The sequence below is a fragment of the Neolamprologus multifasciatus genome, chromosome 10, assembly GCF_963576455.1.
Source record: "Neolamprologus multifasciatus chromosome 10, fNeoMul1.2, whole genome shotgun sequence".
NCBI lineage: Eukaryota > Metazoa > Chordata > Actinopteri > Cichliformes > Cichlidae > Neolamprologus > Neolamprologus multifasciatus.
The window spans coordinates 7,826,436-7,849,616 of record NC_140448.1 but is presented as its reverse complement, the minus strand read 5'-3'; the positions used below and the strand labels follow the sequence as shown (position 1 = coordinate 7,849,616).

The 23,181-nt window shown below is 40.4% G+C and overlaps 3 protein-coding genes across 5 annotated transcripts; 2 read left to right on the top strand and 1 right to left on the bottom strand.

The window, feature by feature from the left end:
• The first annotated feature begins 289 nt into the window (after positions 1–289).
• Positions 290–14,986, top strand: pigl (phosphatidylinositol glycan anchor biosynthesis, class L). Its single transcript, XM_085175583.1, has 7 exons — positions 290–605; positions 2,276–2,375; positions 9,188–9,278; positions 10,344–10,411; positions 11,237–11,268; positions 12,452–12,585; positions 14,518–14,986. The coding sequence occupies exons 1-7, from the start codon at positions 347–349 to the stop codon at positions 14,644–14,646; spliced, it is 813 nt and encodes a 270-aa protein (XP_085031709.1). The 5' UTR covers positions 290–346; the 3' UTR covers positions 14,647–14,986.
• Positions 14,809–18,336, bottom strand: cenpv (centromere protein V). Of its 3 annotated transcripts, XM_085175590.1 has the most exons (7): positions 18,222–18,240; positions 16,811–16,937; positions 16,527–16,608; positions 16,357–16,449; positions 16,137–16,206; positions 15,340–15,454; positions 14,809–15,123 (listed from the first exon to the last, which is right to left on the bottom strand). In XM_085175590.1, exons 4-7 carry the CDS (start codon positions 16,446–16,448, stop codon positions 14,990–14,992), a joined length of 411 nt encoding a protein of 136 aa, XP_085031716.1. In that variant the 5' UTR covers position 16,449; positions 16,527–16,608; positions 16,811–16,937; positions 18,222–18,240; the 3' UTR covers positions 14,809–14,989. The 3 variants fall into 3 exon arrangements, with proteins under 3 accessions (XP_085031716.1, XP_085031715.1, XP_085031717.1); XM_085175589.1 differs by lacking the exon at positions 16,811–16,937 and having other exon boundaries at positions 18,222–18,336; XM_085175591.1 differs by lacking the exons at positions 16,811–16,937; positions 18,222–18,240 and adding an exon at positions 17,299–18,208.
• A 200-nt stretch (positions 18,337–18,536) lies between these two features.
• Positions 18,537–20,805, top strand: LOC146509528 (polyubiquitin-C). Its single transcript, XM_085175578.1, has 2 exons — positions 18,537–18,672; positions 19,276–20,805. The coding sequence occupies exon 2, from the start codon at positions 19,284–19,286 to the stop codon at positions 20,655–20,657; it is 1,374 nt and encodes a 457-aa protein (XP_085031704.1). The 5' UTR covers positions 18,537–18,672; positions 19,276–19,283; the 3' UTR covers positions 20,658–20,805.
• The last annotated feature ends 2,376 nt before the right edge of the window (positions 20,806–23,181 follow it).

Genomic DNA, 23,181 nt, shown 5'->3' with positions numbered 1-23,181 from the left:
AACGATATAAACGTGTTCCTTCTTATATTTGTTCAGACAAGCCAGAAAATTATTCTGTCTTGCGTTCTCATTATATATCTATTTAAAGTGAAACGAAAATAAAAGTCACCGAGACTGCAATTAGTACAAAAAATAAGGCAATCGTGGGAATAAACATGTGAACCCATGCTTGTTGAATTGAGTTATACTTCCAGTTGTTGAGTTAATTAATACATGCCTAACGTTAGGAACAGTTAAAAGACTGCGCGGGGGGTGTTGTTTTAGGGGGGGGGGGGGGTACACATGGAACCATTTACACTTCAGGCTTTTGTTTTTACACGGATTTTATGCGGTAACGGTCAAAATAATGACTTTGTACTTGGCTGTCATCATAATTTTGTCCTATTTGGCTTTGATAAAATGCATTTTTTTTCGACATCGGCGGACTTTGGTGAAGTCGTTGAAGCGTGCATTGAATGCTCCATCAAGCAGAGAAACAAACGGCGAGAATATCAGAGCTCTGGTCGTAACTGCGCATCCGGATGACGAGTGTATGTTCTTCGCGCCAACGATCATACGACTCATTGAATTAAATGCCACCGTACATTTGCTCTGTTTGTCTGAAGGTACGATGACAGCACACTCATATTTGCATACTCAAGAAAAAAAAAAACAATATATAGATACAGAAAATTAAAATTAAAAGTGGTTCTACCTGCTAATCGGATAGAACCATATATTTATATATAGACCAATTAAAGACTTGTACCCGCTTTTTTGTTTGTTTGTTTGTTTTACTGTCAATTAAGGTCACACTAGCTTTTCTCCTCTGCTCCTTGTTGTTCTTATTTGTCACCACACCTCAAATCCTACATAAATGTATGCACACAGAGCAGATCCAGGCAGAGGAGAAATGAGTGAACAAACCGTAACTTCAAGCACATTTAATGATTTATCCATCCCGTTTGAGTGCATGCAATGCTCTGCAGACATACAGGAGCTCCTTAATTTTCCAGCAATTATTACACTACAAGAATACCAAGTGCTCATGCATCTTTCAGGAGTACAACACCAATTCCTAAAAAGTTAAAATGCTGTGTAAAACGTTAGAACACAATTCAGTGATTTGCTAAGATCAAAACCATATTTTACGCATAATAGAACATAGAAAACATATCAGATGTTTAAGCTGAGAAAATATACACTTAAAAAAATCACTTTGAATATGACAGCAGTAAGACTTCTCAATAAAAATGGGACAGGGCAATGTTTATTACTATACACTATCCCCTCTTTTTCTTTTAACAACAAGCAGTAATCACAGTAACTTTACAAGTTTCCTTAGTCCATTTTAAATCAGCTTTGGCCCAGAGAAGACAGCTGCGTTTCATAATTTTATGATGACAAACATTATTCTGAAATTGTTTCACAATTTGAAAACATAGTTTTGCAGACAATGGAAGTTCTGCTCATCTTTACTTCAGAGAAACTCCCTCTTTAATATTTCTTATTATACCCATCCACGTTCATTCCTTCTTGCCAGTTAACCTAATTAATTGCAGTTTGTTTCTCCATTAGTTTTTTTTAGAACTACTTACATTTTTACCCCTATGTTGCCCCCTTCCAACTTTTTTCTGACATGTTACTGCCATCGAATTCAAAATGAGCTGATATTTTTCATGAAATAGTAAAATCCCTCTATTTAAACATATAATATATTACCTGTCTTCTATAGTGAAGAAAATATGGGTTTAGGAGATTTGCAAATCATTGCATTCTGTTTTTATTCACATTTCAGACAGCAGTCCCAATTTTTTGCAATTTGGTTTGAAATATAAAAAAAAAAGTATAAGAACTGAAAGAGAACATAATCGATGTACCTTCATACCTTCCCTTATGTTGTGAACTATGTTCCTTTTCTGTATGTCTTTGCACACCTCCCTGTTGTCTGTGTGGCTTGTCCCTCTTTTTATTTTACTTCTTCTTCTTCTGTTTTGTTTTTGAATTTTGAATGATTTTAGTACCTACCTTAAGCCTACATCCTTTGTGACAAGCACTGCTTAAGTTAAAAACAAGTTGTCAGGTACCAGAAGTGCAATCAAAGCTTCCCAATAAGTGGTACAAGAACAAGAAACATGGCTGTTGTTCAGAGTTCTCTTTGGGAAACCCCAGTCCTGTTCCAGAGGCCATCTGTACGCCACCCCCATATTTAAAACTATAAAAACGGCTATTTTTACATAATCTACTGTGATAATACCATATCTAACATCTAATGTGACCTCTACATGTTACACAGGAAACTACTACAATCAAGGAGCTCAGCGTAAAAAAGAACTTCTGAACAGCTGTGCCGTGTTGGGGATACCAGCGTCCAGAATCATCATAGTAAACCACAAGTAAGAAGCCATCTACCCCAAGCATGCAACATAAAAATAACAGTCATTCAGTTTTTTGCCTTTCACAATCAGGGAGTTTGTGCCACTAAATATACAGATGTGTGCGTTGTCCATTGATGTATGCCGCCTTCAATTAAGGAGTCGGGTCTCAGCATGTGTTCCTGCTGGAGCTCATCACCCCTTCCCTGCCAACCAGTGTCTATAAGAACAAATAAGAGAGTTGACCACAAATCACAACCCTCCCATTCTCACTGTGACAGCTCTGATGTAGCCTGACCTGATATATTACCTTTGTGTCACAGGGGAAATATATGAGTAGGCTCTGGAGGCAGCGATGGGTCAGCCCTGTGGGACAAAAGGCTCTTTAAAGACCTTAAAAATTCCATCACGGAATCAGTCTATTGATCCTTTTATCCATTTACAGCTTGTATATACAGATCTATTTAAATGTGCATCTTTGAAAGAGTCAAGTATTTCTAGAACAAATTATCATTTAAGTATCTTTTTCGTTACTTTTGAAAGTCTTTAGAAGAATATTTGCCTGTTTGTACACCCAGAGCAATCAATCAGCCTGTTTAAGCAGTCACAAAGGATTAGTTAGCGATCCCTGGGAAAAAATAACTGGGCACACTGGGATGTCTGTACCGGAGCTGAAAGTATTTGTTGGAAGTTTTATTATGTTAGTTGCATGATGATATTTTTCTCCTGAGTACGGAATTAAATTATATAAAATGGGACGCGACCTAAATAAAGCCCTTTATTCTTCAGTATTGTGTTCAAAACTTGACATTTATGTCAATTAAAGGTTCAGTGATGTGTACGAGGTGGTCCTTTTAGTAATGCTAGTTCCACTGGAAAATCTATAAAAACGTGTGTCTCAGGGAGGCAGAGGTTAAAGAGAACTGTGTCACTCTTTGGTGGCACAACAATTTTCTTGCGGAAAGAAAGATGCCCGTTCATTCCAGTTTTGTTGCAGAAACACAGAACAGGTTATGCTACAGCTAAAAGCACAATAGAAGCAAAAGCCGTGCATCATAAGGATTTTAGTCAGCAAATGAAAGTCGTCTGTCTCTGCCTGCTGGCGAGGTCAAGTTACACAGAAAAGGTAATGGTAAAGAGTATTGTTTTCCCCTCTCCTGTGGATCAACTGTGCAGCTTTTCTTGAAAATGTTGTGGTTTCTAAGAACATCAGGGCTGCCTACATGTGAGTGTCTCCATGTTGGCTCACCAGGAGAGCTGTATGAACTCTGCACTAACCTGGAACTCAGTTATAAGCTGGCAGACTGCCCAGGTTGTCTGCCCTGGAGAGTATTGTGTGTGTGTGTGTGCTTTTTTTGAACTCGCATGCACACACTTCCCATTTTATCATCTTGTACACACAAAATATAGCTGAACTTTGATCTTAGGGCTCTCTGCACGTCTGCTGAACTGGAGTGTGGCCCATTTTCCCTTTCTTTGTATTTTGTTGTTTGCCCAAAACACACACCTAATCAGCACTTTAAGAGCCTGAGTTCCACTCTCTGACAGTCAGCCTCTCTCGTGCTCTCTCGATCTATCCCACCCCTCCTCCTCTTGTCCATGTCTACTGAAGGCAACTGCCAAGGACTGTGGGATACATTTTGGCCACGCTGTAAGCACTGCTAATGTAGGTCATTCCAAAATGTTTTTCCCTTAGTGTGTCTGTACACAGCTAGCCAGTCTTTGGCTTTTTGCTCTTAACCCCCTCTGTTCAAGTTCAAAGCTTGAAATCTAACACACAATAGTCAAACAGTGCTCAATTACACAGGCAGTGCTGTCTTTTAGGCATAATCTCAGCAAGGATAGGGCTATGTAGCCATCAGATTTAGAGGCTTTTTTCTACGATTTGAATAGGAGAATCAGTGTGTGTCTATTTGTGCACATCTTTTAGCCGCATTAAGCTTATAATCTTCACGTTTGCCTAATTTTAGAATCTATTTTTTATACTGAGGTGTGTTTCTAATATTCATAAATATTGGATACTCATGTGAACACATATATGTCATTGTAAATCTCACTAAAATAAATTTGTTTGGCGATCATTATGTGGTTTGTCAGATGGGTACAGGGAGTGATACTGATAGCTGATATTAAGCACCTGATCCCCTCCAAACAAGGAAGTAAGGGGGGAAGTGAGCAGAATGATTTATTTAATTGGTTGATTATTTTGTGCAGGTTTTAATAAGTGAATTCTTTTGTACATCAGTGTGTCAGAAAAGTATGCATACTTGGGTTCAGCCTCTCAGTAATTTTTGAGCCTTTTTCACAAAGTTGCTGTGTTATATTAGAGAGGATTGGGAAAGATCCAATGGATATAAAGAAATATTACAATTCTTCTGTTTTTGGTCCCTCCAGCTGTGAAACATTGATTCCATATGCTTTAGTCATTGGGGAAAATAGCTGATGTTTAGAGCCACAGAGTTTTTGTTGGATTATTGTTCGATGTGGCTCCTTTTGTAATGCAACCACTAGCTAACTAACACTAAATAATGTGCTGATTGTACATAATAACTCCCACTGGTCACAGCAGATGGCTGCCCCTCCTCTGAGCCCGGTTCTTCCAGAGGTTTCTTCCTGTTAAAAGGGAGTTTTTCCTTCCCACTGTCACCAAGTGCTTGCTTATAGGAAGTCATCAGTTGTTACAAAGGGGAAACTTGGCAATGACAACCAAAATCATTTTTAGATCAGCTTGTAAACATATCAGTTTCATCTCTGAAGTTGGTTATTTCCATATGGATATTTATTGGAATGACTCACTTTTGAAGCCAGCCTCAAGTGTCAAATAGAAAGAACTGCAGTTTCTGGCACTTCTAGTATGGCTTTACTTTATTGTCCACATCAGTGATTCTCAAAAATTGGGGTGGGGCCTCCTGGTGGGCCACAACGGTACTGCAGGTGGGCTGTAGTTATATTTGGTGGTGATTTTGTGATATTACTCATTACTCTGACCTAAATTTACTGCTCTTCTTTTGAAGTTTGTTCCCCAGTGGCAGGTGAGTAACACTTTGCATGTGACTGGGTAGCTTTAGCAATTTTTAACCTACGGCCTCTGTTGTTTATGTATATTTGAATTACATTTTTTTAAGGAAATACATCACTCTCTCTTGTACTTTGATTAGAGTGAAGATTTAAGATTGAGTGGGCCCTGTTGGATTTTCTGTTTTTTAAGAAGGCCGTAGGATTGTGTTTTTTATATGTCAGATTTTGATGGTACTCACTCACAACTGTATCAGTGTTCTCCAAGATCACAGGAATAACATGAGCCTTCTTCTTTACATTATGATTTTCCCTTTAGTGCACACTGAATAGGACAGCTGTGTTGACAGTATCTAGGGGCCCCGGTGCATGTTGGGGCCTTTGTGATCAAGCTCAATCTGAGCACGCTCTGCTGCCTCTCCACTTGCATTACCTCTTTCTGCTCCCTGGAACTTGATTATAGCTGCTCGCTGCACAAATTCAGCCATTCTTCTTCTTCATGACATTATCCATCAGACTAAAGTGAAGTCTCACTCTGTCTGGCTCACCTCATTTCTTTGTGACTTCAATAATTGTACTTCCCTGTTAACATATTTCACGTGTACTCAGAAAGCTTCTCGCAGAAGTAAACAATCAACTAATAGCGTCTGTTGTCAATTGGATTAGTGTAGTTCTCTGTAGTCATGTAAACACAGAGCTCAGCACAAGTTTCAGGAAAGGTAAGTGGTACTCGCAAGCAGAGACAGCACATCCACACACAAGCATTAAATATACATTGATCAGTGGTTAAAAATAGTCCTGGCTGATTTATAAGCTCATGGCAGGGCCAATTAAACCGTGATGAGATGTTCCAGCCCTGCCACTGACCTCTGGCTATACTTTTACTCAAGATTCATTTGTCAGCAGCACAGACCGGCGTCTGTGTAGTCACACTGTTAGTTTTCCATTCACCGAACCTTGCAGCCAACAACAAATTTTGAATTTTGTCACATTAAATCCCTCTTTTTCTGCAAAAATTACTTCCAAAACAACAGTAAGATAATAATTTCCATGGTGAATAGCACACACCTATTCCATCATGGTTCTTTTTCTGCAAGTAGTTAAATATGGGTAAATATTGGCCATACCTGCAGCCGCACATGTCTGTAAATTATAATGAAACGTCACGTGTGAGCTAGTGTTGTTACTATAGTTGTAACTGCCTTATTACACGGGGATATTAGGGGCGTACAATTGGCGCGTAGTGGCATCTCAGCCATTCCCAGCAGGACATATAATCTGACTGTGTGGACAGAAGTCTGGCAGTTGCATAGACCTGTGGTCCATGTGACCAGACTAAACAAGCCCTCTCTGACACACTCACACACACACACACACACAGAATCCCTTTAGTGGGCCAAAGTTCAACAACTGCATACAGATGCCTGCAAGCAATTAGACATCCACATGCAAAGCTGCAAAAGGGAGCTGGGGAGGTTACTTTAGGACATTTTGCACTGTTGCCATGGCAAAGCTGACACTCAGCCTACATCCTGCTTGAGAAAGGTCAGGTGTCTTTTATCTTTTGTTGTTCTTTTTTTTTCTTCTCTCCTGCTTCCTCTCCCAGCTTTCGCACAGCTACAGTTATCGAGAGTCATTCAAAAATGTTTTGAGTAATAAACGATTAAATGCAGCAGTGAGAATAATGCATCATGAATATCTCACTCTGGCTTTATTCTCTTTTAGCCCAAAGCAGGTCCATACACACTGCTCTTATTAAATGTAGGTCACTGGTATCCAAGTGCAAGAGTGGGGCATTCACTCGAAGACAGACAGTTTTAAACTATCTGTGAGCTCCTGACCCTCTGTCCCTCCTTCTGATGACACAGTCAGCCCTCCAACCCAACCCCATCCTCCACCTCTTACAGCAGAGCCTGATCACTCGTTGCTCATTGTTAGCAATGAAGGGGAGGGACGCAGCTGCTGAAACACAGCCGCACCTACCCCCATTCCATGCACGGTCTATATACAAGCCTGCAGCTAACAGTTAATCAGCTGGTGATTTCCTCAATTAGTTAGTTGCCAAGGAGACAAACTATCAATCTCCAAATGTTCTGGATGGCTTTGGGTGCAAATTTTACCAGAGATGGGGCTTGGCCCAATTTAGAAGTGATTAACTTATGGAGCTCCAGATTCAGGAATTCTTGGAATGTTTTTCAACTTTGCAAAATAGGTACATTTTTACTTTGTATCTTCACTAATACAATTAAAATGAAATAAGAAAAAATGTTACACAAATTTACACAATACATGGAAATCTGAATATTGGATTTGAGAACAATGTGTATGTATTTCACCTTCTTTCATCCTGTAAACAGACTCAAAAATGTTCATACTGGAGAATATGCAGGTGGCAAATGTTTGCTGTTTTTAACTTAAGAAATGTTGGCAACTGGCTCTACATACTTGCATGCATGCATGCAGTCTCACATGTTCCACCCACATGTTAGCCCAAGTGTACAACAGTATGTCATGGCATTGATGTATCTCCCTATCTATACGTTTCCCTTGAAAGAAAAAACAAAGTCAATCTATAAACTACTGTTCTAAATATTTTTATTTCTTCCCCGCCTTTGTACATGTACTTTGTACATGCCACAAGTTTACCTTGTGCTAGAAACATTTGTCAGATATTCTGGTCCATATCGGAATGACAGCATCACACAAGTGCTGCAGATTTGTCGATTGTACATCCAGCATGCAAATCTACCCTTTCACCACATCACGAAGGTTTGACTGGGATCTGGTGACTGTGGAGGCCATTGAGTGCAGTGAACTCATTGTCAAGGTCATGATATGAGCTTTGTGACATGTTGAGTTATCCTGCTAGAAGCAGCCAACAGGATAACTCAGAAAGGGATGGACATGGTCAGCAACAAACACGGGTGGCCTTTGACATTTAAACGATGCTCATGGGATGGTGGCGCTTATTGTGTTCTTCTGCTGCTGGAGCCCATCTGCTTCAAGATTCAACATGCAGCACATTCAGAGATGCTCTTCTGCATACTATGGTTATTATGAGTGCTTATTTTAGTTACTGTTGCCTTCCTAGCAGCTTCAAACAGTCTTCTAGCCATTCTGCTCTGACATCAACAAGAAATTTCACCCAGTGGACAACTGCTCACTGGACATTTTCTCTGATTATTCTTTGTAAACTGTAGAGATACTCATGCAGGACAAATAAGCCGTTTATGGCCATCTGGCACCAACAACCACGCCATGTTCAAAGTAACTAAAATCACATTTCTTCCCCATTCTGATGCTCAGTTTGAACTTCTGCAGGTCATCTTGGCCGTGTCTACAAGGTTAAATACACTGAGGGATCGGTTAATGAGATATTTATGTTAATGAGCAGGTGTACCTAATGCAGTGGCAAGTGAGTGTGTTTATATTGTGTTTTTGTGTGTTTTTTTCTCTGTCTCTCGAGTTTAGGACATTGAACAACATAGAAAGCAGTGCTTCCGTTTTATAGCCTAAAGGGAGTGTGCATGTTAGTGGGCCAAGAGAGTCAGCAGGCCAAGTGTGATGTTTGATGTGCACTCTGTGGAAACTCCAGGCGTTTCAGATATACACAATGCTAAGGGCCTTCAGACCCATAACCTCTGTATTTCCCAGCGCTCCCACATGTTTGCATTCTACAACAGCCCTTCTTTTTTTAAAAAATAAAAGCTGTGTTGAATGTTCAAACTGGTTACAAAGCAGACACTGTATAACTCTTGTTTTAATACTGACTGGACACATAACCGCAGTCCCTTTCTTCCTTTTTTTTTGCCCTACAGAAAACTCCCAGATGATCCCAAAGCAGAATGGAGCGTCTCATTGGTCTCCTCTGAAATCCTGAAGCACATAAGAGCTCACTCCATCAACATGGTACACCCCACTCTGTGTTTGGTTCATGCCTTTCAAAGAAGTGGCTTTTGTGTCATTTCCTGTTCGGTGTCACCGCACAATTTCCCCGCCATTATGAGTTAGAAATACATGTACTGTATTGTTTTCTTAGTACATTGTGTTTTGGGACCACAGCTTCCTTGTTGATTATCCCAGTTTCACGGTGGTCTGCATAATAACCTTGTCAGCTGCCATCCTTTTCAGTTCTAACTAGACTGCATTTTGAGGCTCCTTGAAGCCAGGGGAAAATGGCCTGTGCTCTGTGTGTATGCAGAGATTCTTATCATACTCAATGCAGTTCCGCACTATTAGTTAATGGGAATGATGTAAACTGAGAATTGGACAATTTCTTTCTCAGCAACAACAAAAATAGTCACAGAAAGTACAGCAGCAGTAATGGCGTGGGGTGGGGGTCTTCATGGTAGAAAATGGAGAAGCACAACTGAGTTATTCTGCTTTAGCTGCTGATCTTTTTTGGCTATCAAAGATAACAAACAAACAGGCAGTCTCCTCCCATCCTGTCACGCGCCACAGCCAAAAGCACCTTTAGTGAAAAAGTAACTTAAAGAGTCCTTTCAGTTGCAAAGAAAACATTTTCTCTAATGAATATAAGCAGGGGAAAGCACAGAGGAAACAGACTTCCATTTCCTTTTTTCCAACTGAATGATGTTGTTTCTTTGGTTGAACTGTTTTTGCACTTAGATGCAAAGATCATGCGTTATTTATAACATATTGGTTTGGCTGCTTAAACTTGTGCTTGATTGCAAAGTCATGGTAGAATATCGCCTGAGCAGAGCAAACATTTCAAGTCTTTTAGTTGAGTTTTGTTCTCTTCCCTTTGACCTGATTTTTTTTTTCACCTGTTTCCTCTGGTGCGCAAGCATGCATGCACAAAAAAGGCTTTTAAATATCGGTTGTCGGCTGCCAAAAAGCCTCCACAGTCACACACAGAAACCTAAGAAAATCTTTCTCGCTGCCTTTGCCTCAGCTTCTAGATACCCAGACTCTGGCTTTTCACCCACACAGTGACATATTTTGTTGTTTCAGGTGCTGACCTTCGATGGAAGCGGCGTGAGCGGCCATGCCAATCACATAGCTATCTATAACGCCGTCAGGTACAGGAAAGACTTTAAAGATTTTTGCCATCAGGAAAACCTTTTTATTTATTTTATTCAGTTCCTTAACTTTAAGATGCCATTTTGAGGGGATACTCTGTGACTTAAACACAGAAAGCAATTCACCCTGCTATCATTAAACACAATCCAGGAAAATGCTGAACATTTGGACCCACATCAACATCCATCGTTCCAAATGTTTCCCCACAAGTACACACACACACACCATGTTTTTCAGAATTGGTCTGTTACATAGCTGAGAGGTCATCCAAACAGAGTCCTCAGAGGCACTCGGCTCTGCTCCCAGCGAGCAACAGTAAATCCTGTCCCTGAAGTGGTGAGGTGGGAGGGCAGCTTTGGTTTGGAGAGGCCGGCCAAGCAAGAAGTTGCATCAGACTGTTGGTTTAAAAAAAAAGAAAAAGAAAAGAAAAAGTGTTTTGCACACTGAAGAGAACATCGCAGTCCCTGTACCACACTTACCTGTCTGTGCAGCGAGCCGTGCTCTTTTCTCTCATAAGGCTCTCTGTTCATTTGTGGGCCTTAATGAGATTTGTGCTCTCCAGATCAAATCTGGAAATTCCCATTTGACTGGAACACAAAGGGGGGAGAGGCTGAGTGCAAGTTTCACAGCCTCTAAATCTTGACAGTGTGCTGTCGTTTTTTGTCAGCGTGTTAATAACCATTGCATAAAAAAATGCAAGTGGAGGAAAACTTCCAAAAACCTCCCAGCATTTGATATATCCTTCGACACACACACACGCAGAGTGGCCACTTCCATGACATTTTCTGTGTGCAGCACTGATGTTCACTTTTTTTGTCTTACAGGCATCTCGCTTCCACTGGAGAAGTACCCAATGGTAGGTTTGACACTGGGAGAACTTTTAAGAGGTTTCTAAGCTTAGGAGCGTTAGATTCACCGATCACTCTCAGAACAGTCGTCTGTAAAAGTAATTCTTGGGGTACTTTATCCTGCTTACAGTACAGTATGCTTGCTGTGAATATGTTCATCACCATGAAAGCTTTAGGTAGCACTTTATATTCAAATGCAAAGTTCTTTCACAGGGGAAACGCCACCTCTCCAGCTGCGTTTTTGCAGAGAACCATGCTAAGTACACTGGCTGGTTTGTTGAAGTACAGCGCCCTCTACTGTTCATAAACCCCCATGAGCATTGTATCTCCACTAAAGGCGCTGGTCTGTTGGTGGCAGCGTGAAGAATGAATTGGACCTGAACTCTAAATGTGATAAGAATGTACCATCAAACTTCTGAAGACTTGTTGACCGCAGATATTAGAATGTCTTTTGTGTTTCTTTAAGAGGAATCTTTTTTTATTTTATTTATTTAAAGGAATTTCCAAAATGACTAGATTTTCACTTTGTGTTTCTAAGTTCTCGTGGTGATAAATTCTGGGAATTCTTTCTAACAGAATGTAGAAGGAAAAGTAGGACAGTGAGGTGGGGGGGCATGCTACACAACCTTATTTGCTTATCTGATAAACATTACAGCCCACAGGCCATATCAAAGCATAAATGTTTGAGGAGAGAGGTGATAAGAAACAGACATTCAGGTAATCATGAACCCACACCATAAACACAAACACACTTGTTTCTATGGTAGAAGCTCGTCAATCCGCTTTGCCCACATGAGCTCAGTGGATGATCTTGACCAGCAGCATGCCATTAACTGGTTCTTTGTTAGTAGGAATTTACACCTCAGCTGTTAGACTGGTCTTACAGTAAAGGGGAAGTAGATGAGAATTCAGAGTGACATTAATCCTCGTCACTCAGCTGTAAAACAAAGCTCCCTGCTCTTTTCCTAAACCTCTAAGGTTCACGTGTTTCTGCCACAAAACAATAACTGAAAGAAGTACTGACAGTTTGCGTTTTTGTGTAGCATAGCAGTACCAGGCATTCTCACTTCAAATGAACTGTATCACAAACGATGACGTTGTGCTGGCGTGGCGCCTGGACGATGGCCTCATTAATTGTATGCTTCTGAAGTAAGCATTTAAAAACATTAACAGCTCTGTCTTTCCTCCCAGACTGCACTTTGCTCTCCCTGGTGACCGTTGGCCTTCTCAGGAAGTACATCTCCTTCCTGGATGTTCCCCTCAGCTGGTTTCTGCCCTCATGTGTCTGCTGTATTATAGGCTCAAAGCCCTACAAGCAAGCCAAAGTAAGCCTCCAAGTAGAGACTGTGTGTTGGCAGGACTTTATGTTCTCTACTCTGAGAAGTGCACACTCTAATAAGATCATGTACAGTCTACACTAACACTCAAACTGTCCCTGTTTTTGAAGGAAAAGCACATTTGTCAATTATCTGTTATCATTTCCAACAGTTTCATTTTATCTAACATGAAACTGTTGGAAATGTTTTCATGTTATATTAGATAACATGACACTGCTGTTAATGTGACTGAGGGGAGAATGGACTGGGAGATCGACAGGCAGATTGGGCGTGTCTGCAGTGATCCACGCACTGTAGTCATCTGTAGTGGTGACGAGAGAGCAAACCTGTTGATTTATCGATTGATCTACAACCGCGAGCTCTGAGTAGTGACCAAAAGAATGAGATCGCAGATACGAGCTGCAGAGATGAACATCCTCTAAAGGGTGGCTGGACTCTTTCTCAGAGGTAGAGCGAGAAGTGCGGTCATTTGGGAGGGCCTGATAGTAGAGCCGCTACTCCCCCACATCGAAAGGAGTCAGTTAAGGTGGTTCAGACTTCTGAACAGGGTGCCTCCTGGACAATGATTAATGGAATCATTATTACAAATAATGTTTTCCAATAAAATATCTGCATTTAAGATAAGATAACTCTTTATTGTCATTGCATAGTCATACATAGTCAGGGGTACACATAAGTGGTCCCCAGGTGCGCATGCGCTGTCAAAATAAAGAACGCGCACCAGATAAGAAGTTGCAACGCGCGTTTGCGTACATAAGATTTTCTGGAGGAGGACAGACATTTGTTCAGAAATCTTAAAGATGTCGAAGAAGCAAGCTCCTTTAAGCAATTACTTTGGTGTTCCTCCACCTCCAAAGAAAAAAAGAAGCGCGTATTCTCGGAAAAGTGGTTGCAGGAGGTGAGCTGGCTTCAAACAAATGATGAACGTGAATGAATGTGGTGCAGAATATGCCGTGACAATCCCACTCTAGCAGACAACTTCTTATTTGGTGCGCATTTTTTATTTTGACAGCGCATGCGCACCTGCGGACCACTTATGTGCACCCCTGTACAATAGTACAATAGTACAATGAAATTGGAAAACTGTCCCACGGCGGCACTACATACAACACGACACAACATTGTAACTTAACTTAGTAATAAAATGAAGAATAAGTGTATAAGTATTGGACACTATTATTATTGCACATTTTCTAATAAAGACTGTTGTTCAGCACGCCGGTGTTCCAACAATACATTGTTTCCTAATGCAAGCTATAAGTAAAAGTGATCATTAGATAAACTCTTTGTTGTGCTGATTACAGAAACAACAGCTTTGGTTTGGATTATAATCATCAATTTTTTTACCCCCTGAAAGCCTGATAGGTGTAGTAACTCTTGAAGCTCCTTTTAGAAATGAGTGGTTCTATCATGTTTCAGCCCTGCTTTTAGACCAAAATGACTGGAAGTAGATCAGAAGTTAGCGAAGGTCGTCACTGCCTGTGCAGCTCACCTTAGAAAAACTCAGAAACTGTTCTAACAGGCATCAAACCACATTTTTATTCATATGTACTGAGGTGTCAAAACTTGTCATTTGGGGTACAGAGGTCGTCAAATGTCGTCTTGATGTGGGGAAGAGTTGCTGGTTTACTGACTGACGAGTATTAACCTTTAACAATTTCAAAGTAACTAAATGTAAACGAAAAACTGATTTTCTTACAAAAACATGGACATTTCTGACTGAACCCAGTTTTGTGTGTTAGTGTAGGTGCTGAAAAAGCAAGCCATAAAGAGGATGGAAATTACCTTGTCAAGGCACTAAGTACATTGGTGCTTGTGCTGCTGTTTGGACCACTGCTGGCTGTTTGTTATTTGAGATTTTAACATGTCAACCTTAGAGTTGTATTATCTCCCTTAAAAACAACTTTGTGTCTTTTTCAGGCTGCCATGCTGTGCCATCGCACTCAGCTGCTGTGGTTTCGTTACCTCTACATCACGTTCTCACGCTACATGTTCATAAACACATTCCAAACCATTGCTCAGGGACCAAAGAACCTGAAGATCTATTAAAAGCTCTGATGCACTGATTGCCACATTTCTTACACTACAGGGAATTTAGAAGCTGTTTACAAATGTCTTTGATACTCTGTTAATAGCAGTAGGTGATATACATTTTTCTTACACACTGTTATTTTTTAGATAATATTTAATAATAGAAGAACCTTCTCATCCTTTTTTGTTACAGAAAAACTTTTATTGACACAGTCACAACACTGTATTAAAATATAGAGTATTTAAGCTTTTCCAAGGGGTTATGACTTTTTTTTATTACTTTAAAGACCAATGAAAGTACTGTTGAATGTTTCTGATGTCAAGCTGATTGAAAAATAAAGTTTCTTATATGACAGTAGCGTTAGTTTTCCTCTGGTTTTGACATGTCTCTGATAGTTTCGTGAACTTGCATACTTTCTTCCCACTTCTCCCCACAAAAGTTCTCCACTGTGACACTGTGCACAGTACCTGGATCCAGACAATGTGGAGCAATGCCTAATTGAGATGAAGACATGAATAACAGAAGGTTGTCATTTGATTTGCATTCAAATCCCACTGTGAACATACAGTATCTGTTTGCTACAAATAGCATAAAAACATGACATTAAAGAGACAACTGGGTTGGTTGGTGTGGAGTAAACATTAGCGGGGTGTTGAATTCTGTTTACAACACATGAGACCAAGTGTGTCGGTGAGTTGTCAGGGTCATACCATATCCGTCTGGGTTGGAGCGTGGTGTGTAGAAACTTTGAACTCCACAGGTTTTACAGAAGGTGTGTTTTGCAACATGAGTGTTAAATGTGTACGTGGTCAGATTTTCCAAACCCTAAGAATGAAAAAAAAAAACAAAGTATGCTAAAATTCAATGTTCATTTTAAATATCCAGGAGTGTAGAAGTCTTGAGTCAACCCTAATTTTGCTAGGAAAAATAAGTGCAGTAATTTATTTTAATATATGTGCAAACATACATGGAAACAGTATATAAGGCAAAAGTAGATTTGAATGACTTTTAAAGTCAGTATTTGGTATAGCCACCTTTATTCTTCCACACAGCCTGAATTCTTCCAGACGAACTGTCCTGTAATTTATTTAAATAGTCTTCAGGAAAAATTGTCTGGGATTTTTTTTTTAGGAACATGACTTTCAGATACTGCTCATGTGCTGGAGACAGGCCTGCCAGTCATTCTTTTGTCCTCCACCTTACAGTTTCCTCAATTTTTTTTAAGGCCAAGATATTCCATGTTTTTAGCTAACAGCTTGAGTTAGGTGCTATTTTATGCTTGAATGATTCATAGATTCATAAGCCATAAGTGGCTTCACTAATAATTAATTCCGGCTTTTTGACAACCTTCAGAAAGCCTGAAGAATTAATGGTTAAGACCACATTGAAAAATTATAAAAGAGTCAGGATCCTTTGGAAGCCATACATAAAAAATAAGGGTGCCTCTAGACTTTTGCACAGTACTGTATATTGAATAAAACAATGCGATTCAAGCAAAGTTCCTTACCTGTAAGAGTGTGAAGCGATTTTTTGGCACAATGAAATGATGATTTTGCTTCTTTGTGCAAATGCTGCAACTGGAGAGAACATATCAGTTCATATGGATTAAAGTGTATGTGCAGCATTGTTTGAAATGCCTTCAACATGGCATGAATAATATATTTGAAAGTTTATGCTATGTTCCAGAATTACTACCTAGTTTCTATCATTGAATTAATTGTTCATACTTGCAATGAAAAACATGGAGGTCTGGGGAATTCCAGACTTCAAATCGCACAGCCCCACAGTGGCAGCCACCTGTATGTTTCACCAGGTCCATGCTGTAATTGAATGGTAAGGATTCACCTTTTTAAGCCACGTGAAGGAAAATGCTAGAATGTCTCTATCCAAGTCTTACGTAAAGTTCAGGTTGAAAGGGTGTCACATGTTAGTTGTGAAACTTGCTGACGTGGAGCTCCCAACCAAAAGTTCCAGTCATCCTGCCATGGAAAACAATGAACCTGATTAAGTGCAGCTCTGATAAGAACCACATTTACATTGATAAAGAACCTTTTACCTACAGAAGCTAAGCTTTTGATTCAAACACAGCAACTCATGTGCTCATTTTATATTTAAAATAAAAGTCAGATTTCTTGTTTTTCCAAGGTGTGAACATATTGATTCCATGTTAACCAGACCTACTTCCTGCTTGCAATCTTTTCCTGGAACACTTTGAGATAGTCCACATAACAAAGGGCAGGGCGAGGTACAGCAGGCTTGCACAAACACATTCCTCAGAGGCAGAACTAGATCAGCCAGATGCCCTGCTCTGTGTTGGAAAGCAAAGGCGTGGTGCATCATGAGTTGGGTTTCATATGACACAGTGCCAGAGGGGTGGGCTAACAGAATGCTGTGACCCAAATACATATTTTATTTGAATCAGGGCTCTCAGAGCTGCATTATAGCCAAACTCCCAAAAATAGAAACCCACAAGGCCCCATGAGCCCAGGCTGATTTAGTTTATAGTGCTACCTTAAATAGTGGTGGGTGCTAAAAGTGGGCACTGATCAGTAATTACAGTCCTGGAAATAAACTTTGGAAACCAGGAAATACAAAAAATTAGATGCTCTAAACAGATATATCACTTAATGACCTGCAGTCATTCCCTACAATGTTCAATCTGACTTTACCTTGTTGGAATTTTCTAGTCTCAACTGGGTGTTGACAACATGTCAAAACTAGATGAACTCGTGTTTTCTTGATGTTGCTCATGGAAATGAAATGAAGAGGTGTCATATTACCTGACTCAGGTAATATGACTCATACAGGTTTATCTCTGCAGTGGAGACTTGACAATGACCTGTCTGTGCATGTGCATCATGAGACTAAAGAGAAACATACTAGTCAAGCTTTTACTTTATAGTAACTTTTATGTGCACATTTTCACTGATAACAACTAGATTCAAATAAACAAAGCTAGCATTTGAATAAGCTACTTAATTTTAAGTTACACAGTAACAGATCCCTATAAGTTGGCAACACAGAAAACAGCACATCAGGTCTGCTAAAACCTTGCTTATCATCAACGTTAGGTGTGCATATACTGTGCATCTATGCATACATGGTGTGCCCATAATCAGTATTTTGTACTGATGTCCTGACTATTTATCATTAACGCATTCTTTTTTTTTTATTTAGATGCGCAGTGTAATCAGGATGGCTTGCTAAAAAAAAATAAAATGTGGTCGGCCATAGAGGCGAACTTCCGCCTTAAAATATCCTGCTGTCGCGTCAGCTGCTATTACATTTACTAAGCGCGTTGCCATCTGTTAAAGGTTGAAATATCTGATAGAGATGAACAGAATTCCTGAGTGTACATGTCAGTCTTTGGTGTGTTAGTCATACGAATAGTCATTCTGACATGGCGAACTCTTATTTTTCAATCTATATCCATGACGCGACGCTTGAATGTGACACGTAGCCTATACTTCTATAGCCTGAAATATATATAATGGTTTGTCGATTTATGTCACGTTTAAGCTTCTTGTTTTGACCTTATTGTCATAACCAGTCATTGGACATAACCATAACTTTATCATGAAACGTTACTTACTGTAACACAGCAACCAATCGCTGATCAAACAAACAACTGTGTCATCCAATCAGAAGCTCGGGGAAGATTCCCGTTGCTGTGCTGGTTCGAGCAAATTCCGGAGCCAGAGCCGTAGTGCATAGATGATATCATTCCGCGGGGGATGATTTATGAGCGCATTCTTGCAAACGTAATAGCTTTGACTTTGGAATAATTACGTTTATGAGTAAATTAATTAAAAAAATATATATTATTGTACAACTAAGTTATAAATATTGGACTTATAAATATTGAAGCGGTGACTTTTGGGAGGGTGGGAACTACTTATTAACGCGGATGGAGATTTCTGGATGACGTATGCACCTCCATACTATATAACACACTGCTAGACATTGCTCCCGCAATTCTACGCGAAACAAAAAAGAAAGACGATTTTGTGTCACAGAGCAGTTTTTTGCCTCACTTACCAGTCGTAAGTATTTTCCTATTTCTATATCTTTTGATATAATTCAGAAACGATTGTTTGTTTTTAATAAATATGTTGCATTAGTATCATTGTGTTGAACGATACAGTAGTCTTTCCGAATTATATTTTTCTCTTATATAAAGTTAATACGTATTTCGTCGTCGTTTCATAGTCGATTTTCTTTCTTTTTACTACCCTTTTGTTACGTAGCAGCGTTTTGGTAACGTTCGCTTACAGCAGTGACTCAACATTTCCAGTAACCTCCATTACCGGCTGCTGAACAAAAGGAAGGTCACTGAGATCTCAAAATGGCGCTTGGGCTGAAATGGCTCCTGCCGTTCTCATTCTTAGGCGCTTCATAGTAATATTATTTAATACTTTTTTTTTTAAAATAAGCTTTTCTCTTTAATCCATATTTGAGCTTAAAGTAATGTAATTCCTAATGCATTTCTATTTTTTTTTTTGGGGGGGAGGTAAAGAGCTTTTTAATCAGTAATTCATCTTTATCTATTTATTCATATTTATCTGGTTTTGTGTGTGTGTTGGAGTAATGTCTAATGTTTTAAATTGCTTTTAATTCTTAATTGATATCCATCAAATTTTATACAGGCGCAAACATGCAGATCTTTGTGAAAACCCTCACTGGCAAGACCATCACCCTTGAGGTTGAGCCCAGCGACACCATCGAGAACGTGAAGGCCAAAATCCAGGACAAGGAAGGCATTCCCCCTGACCAGCAGAGGCTGATCTTTGCCGGCAAACAGCTGGAAGATGGCCGCACCCTCTCTGACTACAATATCCAGAAGGAGTCCACCCTTCACCTTGTCCTGCGTCTCAGGGGTGGCATGCAGATCTTCGTGAAGACCCTCACTGGCAAGACCATCACCCTGGAGGTTGAGCCAAGTGACACCATTGAGAATGTCAAGGCCAAAATCCAGGATAAGGAAGGCATTCCCCCTGACCAGCAGAGGCTGATCTTTGCCGGCAAGCAGCTGGAAGATGGCCGCACCCTCTCTGACTACAATATCCAGAAGGAGTCCACCCTCCATCTTGTCCTGCGTCTCAGGGGTGGCATGCAGATCTTCGTGAAGACCCTCACTGGCAAGACCATCACCCTGGAGGTTGAGCCAAGCGACACCATTGAGAACGTCAAGGCCAAAATCCAGGACAAGGAGGGCATTCCCCCTGACCAGCAGAGGCTGATCTTTGCCGGCAAGCAGCTAGAAGATGGCCGCACCCTCTCCGACTACAACATCCAGAAGGAGTCCACCCTCCACCTTGTCCTGCGTCTCAGGGGTGGCATGCAGATCTTCGTGAAGACCCTCACTGGCAAGACCATCACCCTGGAGGTTGAGCCAAGTGACACCATCGAGAACGTGAAGGCCAAAATCCAGGACAAGGAAGGCATTCCCCCTGACCAGCAGAGGCTGATCTTTGCCGGCAAGCAGCTGGAAGATGGCCGCACCCTCTCTGACTACAACATCCAGAAGGAGTCCACCCTCCACCTTGTCCTGCGTCTCAGGGGTGGCATGCAGATCTTCGTGAAGACCCTCACTGGCAAGACCATCACCCTGGAGGTTGAACCCAGTGACACCATTGAGAACGTCAAGGCCAAAATCCAGGATAAGGAGGGCATTCCTCCCGACCAGCAGAGGCTGATCTTTGCCGGCAAGCAGCTGGAAGATGGCCGCACCCTCTCCGACTACAACATCCAGAAGGAGTCCACCCTCCACCTTGTCCTGCGTCTCAGGGGTGGCATGCAGATCTTCGTGAAGACCCTCACAGGCAAGACCATCACCCTGGAGGTTGAGCCCAGTGACACCATTGAGAACGTGAAGGCCAAAATCCAGGATAAGGAAGGCATTCCCCCTGACCAGCAGAGGCTGATCTTTGCTGGCAAGCAGCTGGAAGATGGCCGCACCCTCTCTGACTACAACATCCAGAAGGAGTCCACCCTCCACCTTGTCCTGCGTCTCAGGGGTGGGCAGTAAAGAAATGATTCAATACAATTCCATTAATGTTGCTTCCTTAAAATAAACAGGTGATCGTATAAATGCCTTGTTTCAAAATTGTTACCCACTGCTAAGGTTTTAACCTTTTGTGACCAAATGTTGCATATCAATAAAGGATTGAACGCCACTTAAGTGTTGCTGCTTTTTGTATATGACAGACAGCAAGAGGGTGTGAGACACTGATTTTGATTTTTTTTTTTTTTTTTTTTTGGGGGGGGGGGGGGGTTATGCTGAAAAAGAAAAGGCTTGCAAACTTTAAACTTTTCTCCTGAATAAAACAAAACTATACTCTATCTGCCTTAAACCATGATTCATGTAAAACTGTGGCATAGATTATAACCAAAGCATAAAAAAATTTAGAACAAATACTTGTACAAACTGTCAGCCAAAGGACTTCTGGTTCCATGCATGTTTAGACATAAACAGCTAGATGTGACATGCAAGAAATACAGCCTTCATGTATGAATGTGAAAATACATCAGGAATAAATGCATTGGAACTCTGAAATTAGTTAAATATTGCCTTGAATTAACAACACTGTATCTTGTGTACTACTAGCTACAATGAAGTTTCATGATAAGGGTTTTGAATTAAAGGACATATTACTATACCAAGACCAGCTTTGCCTGCGCTTCAGTGCTGAGTCATTGCAAAAACGGTAGTATGGTTAGGTTCCCCTTCTGGAGAACGCTGAAGGCTATCAGGGTTTTTTATTTGCAAAGATGCTGCGCCATCTATTGTTGACATCAAGCAGGTTACCCAGAGGAAAGATGGTAGACAAATACTGGGAAATAACATCAAGGGTTTATTCCTGGCATGTGCACATTACTGTATCGTAGAAGAAAGGTTAAATGGAAACTGATCTCAAAGTAAACAATAAGCATATTAAAATAAGCTAAAGTTTGCCATGTCTTATTTCAACTGGGACATATACCTGTGCGCTTATGTTCACCATCATTTAAAACAGTAAATGTGGTTGGACTGGCTCACAAAACATCTGTTAGGGTGTTAACATTTAAATATAGGAAGCCTCTCTGTGTAACAGATACCTCTTGAGAAATGCTTAATGAGTGGTAATCAATGATTTTTTTTTCCATACAGTTGTTGGTCTGAGGGATCCTCCCCAATAGGATATTATCATCAGATGATTTATTTCCTGTTTTTCACCATAAACTGGAATATTATGCAATGAGGCTCTGTTGCTTATCTAGGAAATTATTCTTAATTTTCTCCCTTATTACTGTCTCTTCTGATTCAGCCATGATGTCCTCCTCTGTACTCTTTTGTGTAGCCAGCTGAATAATCTCATATGAGTATTAATATTTTAACTAACCTAGCTGTGGACTTAAACAGCTATTATTCTTCAACTACCTTTCTGATGATCTTTCTAAAACTTTCTGGAATCACACACCTGCATTACTAAAGCTTTAGTTATCATAGCTGAAGCTACCCATGACTATATAAGTAATTAAACCCATCTCCAACTGCAGGATTAAAGGGGTACACACGAACGAATGAATAAGTCAATGATTAAGAATCAATAATATGATAGTTCCCATCCACTCTGCCCTTTATAACAGGGAGACTGAAAGGGCAAGAAAGTGATGAAGTGGCAGACATTTAACTAAAGGGTTAAAGTGTAGTCAAAGTCAACACAAACAGTGTTTATGTGGGAACGTCAATCCAGAAAAGCAATTAGGAGGATGGAGAGAGACACGAGAGAAGGGAGAATGAGGTTTCATGCTTGCTTTGTGTTCTTTCCAATGACTCACTTCAAAATGTCAGCTGAGATTCTAAAGAGAATATATGCAATGATGTGAACGGTGACAATTAACAGGATCCGCTGCACTCCAAACATGGTTTTAAATTACAGCTGTAACAACGAAGTCTATTTCTCCCCTCTTTGAACGGAGGTACCTGCCCCTTGTTGAATCTGCACAATAAAGGAAGGACGTGTATGAGCTTCAGCCTTAGATTTGATAACTAACCCAAGGCTATAAAATTATTCAAATCTGTGATTATTAGGTCTGAATTATTTTTAGACACTACAATAGTGTCAATAGTTAGGTCGTTTTTATAATATTAATATAGTATAATTGTAAATTTGGATAGAGTTGAACAGAGGTTTAGGTAGGTGAAAAAGGTTTAATATGTTTGTAAGCAATAGGTCACTGTATGCATGGCATTATGACTGGAAACTGAGCCACAGTCAAAATTTGATTCTAGACAGTGTCATGGACCCTCAGTGCTCCTGGCCGACTCACCTCTCTCTCCCTGTGTGTGTGTGTGTGAGAGAGAGAGAGAGAGAGAGCGAGAGAGGGGGAGAGAGGGAGAGAGAGGGGTGAGTCTCTCTCTCTCTGAAGCTTTGGGACTTCAGCTAGTCACTAACCACTGGATCTATCGGTTGTCTCCAGTTGTCGAACCTAAACAAAAGCACTGAACTTTGAATCTGTGAATCTGCATTTCGAATTCATGTGAAAACAGATATGACTTAGATATGACA